The sequence below is a fragment of the Physella acuta genome, unplaced genomic scaffold (genome assembly GCF_028476545.2).
Source record: "Physella acuta isolate Inbredline_101_S28 unplaced genomic scaffold, ASM2847654v3 ptg000285l, whole genome shotgun sequence".
Lineage (NCBI taxonomy): Eukaryota > Metazoa > Mollusca > Gastropoda > Physidae > Physella > Physella acuta.
This window is the reverse complement of record NW_026731804.1, coordinates 4,355-9,435: the sequence shown is the minus strand read 5'-3', so window position 1 is coordinate 9,435 and position 5,081 is coordinate 4,355. Positions and strand designations below refer to the sequence as shown.

The 5,081-nt window shown below is 42.2% G+C and overlaps 1 protein-coding gene across 1 annotated transcript; it reads right to left on the bottom strand.

Annotated features, from left to right (window-relative positions):
* Window positions 1-2,219: 2,219 nt before the first annotated feature.
* On the bottom strand, window positions 2,220-2,774 carry LOC131939623 (putative splicing factor, arginine/serine-rich 7; the record flags this gene model as incomplete). Its single annotated transcript, XM_059298044.1, has 1 exon — window positions 2,220-2,774. A coding segment is annotated over one exon (555 nt), but the record flags the coding sequence as incomplete, so codon positions are not given.
* Between the last annotated feature and the right edge of the window lie 2,307 nt (window positions 2,775-5,081).

Here is a 5,081-nt window from a genome sequence, read left to right as displayed (position 1 = left end):
GGCCCAACTTCCTGTCACGTGACCCTGCTCCATATTTTCGCGGCTGACGTCTGCTAGTCACTTCTGCTTGAATCAAAAATTTTCACTTTCTTCTGTTTGACTATTTTATCTTTCCTGCTCCATGGTCAAGGGGAAATTATCGGGTTCCAGGAAATCACGCTAGGTCTTTGGTTCCCGGGGGACGGGCGTGTTGCCGTCTGCTGATTGGGGGTGTGATAGATGCGGGTTGGAGCGTTCCTTCCGTCTCGCCAGGTCTCGTCGTGTACGAGTTCTCGGGACGGGACGAGATTTAAACAGCAGTTAGTCTTTTGGTGGAGTATCGACTGTTTGATACTAAGGTGTAATCACGACAGTACTGTAGAAAAGTGGCCGTTTGTAGAAAGTTGTCAAAAAGTTTGCAGACATTGAACTGTATGTAAAGTTAGGATAGAAAGCTAGAGGGAGAAATAGGGCAGAGATTGGACTGTCATGGAATTCCTCAAGCCGTATGCAAATTATGCAAAATCCTCCATCAACGGTGGGGTCATTACTGCAAGACGTTTTGCATCCATTGAATAGATTTACATATATTTGTGTGTTAGTGTGACATTTGTGTTAGTGTGACATTTGTGTCTTAGTGTGACATTTGTGTTAGTGTGACGTTTGTGTGTTAGTGTGACATTTGTGTTAGTGTGACGTTTGTGTTAGTGTGACGTTTGTGTTAGTGTGACATTTGTGTTAGTGTGACATTTGTGTTAGTGTGACGTTTGTGTGTTAGTGTGACATTTGTGTTAGTGTGACGTTTGTGTTAGTGTGACGTTTGTGTGTTAGTGTGACATTTGTGTTAGTGTGACATTTGTGTTAGTGTGACATTTGTGTTAGTGTGACGTTTGTGTTAGTGTGACATTTGTGTGATAGTGTGACATTTGTGTTAGTGTGACATTTGTGTTAGTGTGACGTTTGTGTGTTAGTGTGACATTTGTGTTAGTGTGACGTTTGTGTTAGTGTGACGTTTGTGTGTTAGTGTGAAATTTGTGTTAGTGTGACATTTGTGTTAGTGTGACGTTTGTGTTAGTGTGACGTTTGTGTTAGTGTGACATTTGTGTTAGTGTGACATTTGTGTTAGTGTGACGTTTGTGTTAGTGTGACATTTGTGTTAGTGTGACATTTGTGTTAGTGTGACGTTTGTGTTAGTGTGACGTTTGTGTGTTAGTGTGACATTTGTGTTAGTGTGACATTTGTGTTAGTATGACGTTTGTGTGTTAGTGTGACATTTGTGTTAGTGTGACATTTGTGTTAGTGTGACGTTTGTGTTAGTGTGACATTTGTGTTAGTGTGACATTTGTGTTAGTGTGACATTTGTGTTAGTGTGACGTTTGTGTTAGTGTGACATTTGTGTGTTAGTGTGACGTTTGTGTTAGTGTGACATTTGTGTTAGTGTGACATTTGTGTTAGTGTGACATTTGTGTTAGTGTGACATTTGTGTTAGTGTGACATTTGTGTTAGTGTGACATTTGTGTTAGTGTGACATTTGTGTTAGTGTGACATTTGTGTTAGTGTGACGTTTGTGTTAGTGTGACATTTGTGTTAGTGTGACGTTTGTGTTAGTGTGACATTTGTGTTAGTGTGACATTTGTGTTAGTGTGACGTTTGTGTTAGTGTGACATTTGTGTGTTAGTGTGACGTTTGTGTTAGTGTGACATTTGTGTGATAGTGTGACATTTGTGTTAGTGTGACATTTGTGTTAGTGTGACGTTTGTGTTAGTGTGACATTTGTGTGTTAGTGTGACGTTTGTGTTAGTGTGACATTTGTGTTAGTGTGACATTTGTGTGTTAGTGTGACGTTTGTGTTAGTGTGACATTTGTGTGATAGTGTGACATTTGTGTTAGTGTGACATTTGTGTTAGTGTGACATTTGTGTCTATGGCATTTGTGTCTTGGTGTGTAATTTGCGTGTTAGTGTGACATTTGTGTGTTAGTGTGACATTTGTGTCTTAGTGTGACATTTATGTGTAGGTGAGGCATTTGTGTGTTAGTGTGACATTTATGTGTAGGTGAGGCATTTGTGTGTTAGTGTGTCATTTGTGTCTTAGTGTGACATTTGTGTGTTAGTGTGACATTTGTGTTAGTGTGACTTTGTGTTAGTGTGGCATTCGTGTGTTAGTGTGACATTTGTGTGTAAGTGTGACATTTGTGTGAAGGTGAGGCATTTATGTGCTAGTGTAACATTTGTGTCGTACTTAAACTGCTTTCGGTCGTTCTTTAGCGTCTTTAGGTCGTACTTTAGCGTCTTTAGGTCGTACTTTAGCGTCTTTAGATCGTACTTTAGCGTCTTTAGGTCGTACTTTAGCGTCTTTAGGTCGTACTTTAGCGTCTTTAGGTCGTACTTTAGCGTCTTTAGGTCGTACTTTAGCGTCTTTAGGTCGTACTTTAGCGTCTTTAGATCGTACTTTAGCGTCTTTAGATCGTACTTTAGCGTCTTTAGGTCGTACTTTAGCGTCTTTAGGTCGTACTTTAGCGTCTTTAGGTCGTACTTTAGCGTCTTTAGGTCGTACTTTAGCGTCTTTAGATCGTACTTTAGCGTCTTTAGGTCGTACTTTAGCGTCTTTAGATCGTACTTTAGCGTCTTTAGGTCGTACTTTAGCGTCTTTAGATCGTACTTTAGCGTCTTTAGGTCGTACTTTAGCGTCTTTAGGTCGTACTTTAGCGTCTTTAGGTCGTACTTTAGCGTCTTTAGATCGTACTTTAGCGTCTTTAGATCGTACTTTAGCGTCTTTAGGTCGTACTTTAGCGACCTACGGCTTCATATTACAGACGACACATCCGGTTATCTTTGGTCACGTGACAAGTAAAATACCACCACGTGTAAGGAAGGAGCCTCCGTCATTATGGCCATTTTGTCCTACCTTTAAAGACCAGGATTTGCTCAGGATGATCCCAGGATATTAGAGTGTCGGCTGCAGACACGGCCTGGCGTTACCATCGCACTCATTTGGTCCAGTTGTTGTGGGAGGTCATTGGTCCAGTTGTTGTGGGAGGTTGGAGGTCATTGGTCCAGTTGTTGTGGGAGATTTAAGGTCATTGGTCCAGTTGTTGTGGGAGGTTGGAGGTCATTGGTCCAGTTGTTGTGGGAGATTTAAGGTCATTGGTCCAGTTGTTGTGGGAGATTTGAGGTCATTGGTCCAGTTGTTGTGGGAGGTCATTGGTCCAGTTGTTGTGGGAGATTTGAGGTCATTGGTCCAGTTGTTGTGGGAGGTTGGAGGTCATTGGTCCAGTTGTTGTGGGAGATTTAAGGTCATTGGTCCAGTTGTTGTGGGAGATTTGAGGTCATTGGTCCAGTTGTTGTGGGAGGTCATTGGTCCAGTTGTTGTGGGAGATTTGAGGTCATTGGTCCAGTTGTTGTGGGGGATTGGGTCATTGGTCCAGTTGTTGTGGGAGATTGGAGGTATTTTGTGGTAGCTACGGTGCCATTTTGGTACAGGATGCTGTTGCCCCCCCCCCCCCCCCCACTGACATATTGTCTAAAAAATCAGAACTTGGCCATTTTAAAACGCGTAATCGATTATTGAAAATTCAAAAAGTACATCTTAAAATGTAAAAAAACATTGTATCAAAATAATCAAAACTGATTTTATTAAATACATAATCATTCACTGCTCCTGTGTAAATGTCTTGTGACATTTACGTCGTAAGAGTTCTTTTTAATTAGGCCCCTAATTATTAATATTACTTTCATGTTACCTGACTCTAACAAAAATATTTTTTAAAAGTAATTAATAAAAATATTCTACCGAATCTCTTCAAGAAAATAAAAAGCTGTGGGGCGAAATTTTTTTTCAGTGTTGTCTTACTAGTTATACGTTGTCTTGTGACGTAAAACTGATGACACATGACGTCTATCTATACTCACATGACGAGTATTTGTTGTAACACGTTGTATTTGACGTCACATGACGTCAATTTGATGTCACATGTCACATTTGATGTCACATGTGATGTCACATTTGATGTCACATGTCACATTTGATGTCACATGACACATTTGATATCACATTTGATATAACATTTGATGTCACATCTCACATTTGATGTCACATTTGGTGTCACATTTGGTGTCACACTTGGTGTCACATTTGGTGTCACATGACCTGCCTCTGCTAAGAAAGTATATTGATTATTGTGTCATTTTTGAAACTATCAGACAAATAGAGAAATAAAGTGAAGAGATAAGGTCGAGCTAGCGAGGTGCTGGTGAGTGCACCGTGAGTGCACGTGAGTGCGAGCTAGTGTGAGTCCAGCGCCTCCTGTAACACCTTGACCTTGGGTGTACATAATTAACCAGCCAATAGCTCGCGCTCGCTTCTTACACCAGATCATGACGTCACGTGTCAATCAACTCCGTCCAGGGATTAATTATGTAAAGCCGACTTGGTGGCATCGGTCTGTGCATACAGGTGTGGGGCTTACAGGTGTTGGGCTTACAGATGTTGGGCTTACAGGTGTTGGGCTTACAGGTGTTGGGCTTACAGGTGTTGGGCTTACAGGTGTTGGGCTTACAGGTGTTGGGCTTACATGTGTTGGGCATACAGGTGTTGGGCTTACAGATGTTGGGCTTACAGGTGTTGGGCTTACAGGTGTTGGGCTTACAGGTGTTGGGCTTACAGGTGTTGGGCTTACAGGTGTTGGGCTTACAGGTGTTGGGCTTACAGGTGTGAGGCTTACAGGTGTTGGGCTTACAGGTGTTGGGCTTACAGGTGTGGGGCTTACAGGTGTTGGGCTTACAGGTGTTGGGCTTTGTTGGGCTTACAGGTGTTGGGCTTACAGGTGTTGGGCTTACAGGTGTGAGATGTGTGAGACCTACAGATGTGATACCTAAAGATGTGAGACCTAAAGGTGAGGCCTACAGGTGTAAGGCCTACAGGTGTTGGGCTTACAGGTGTGATAAGTGTGAGACCTACAGATGTGAGACCTAAAGCTGTGAGGCCTACAGGTATAAGGCATACAAGTGTTAGGCTTACAGGTGTTGGGCTTACAGATGTTGGGCTTACATGTGTTGGGCTTACAGGTGTTGGGCTTACAGGTGTGAGATGTGTGAGACCTAC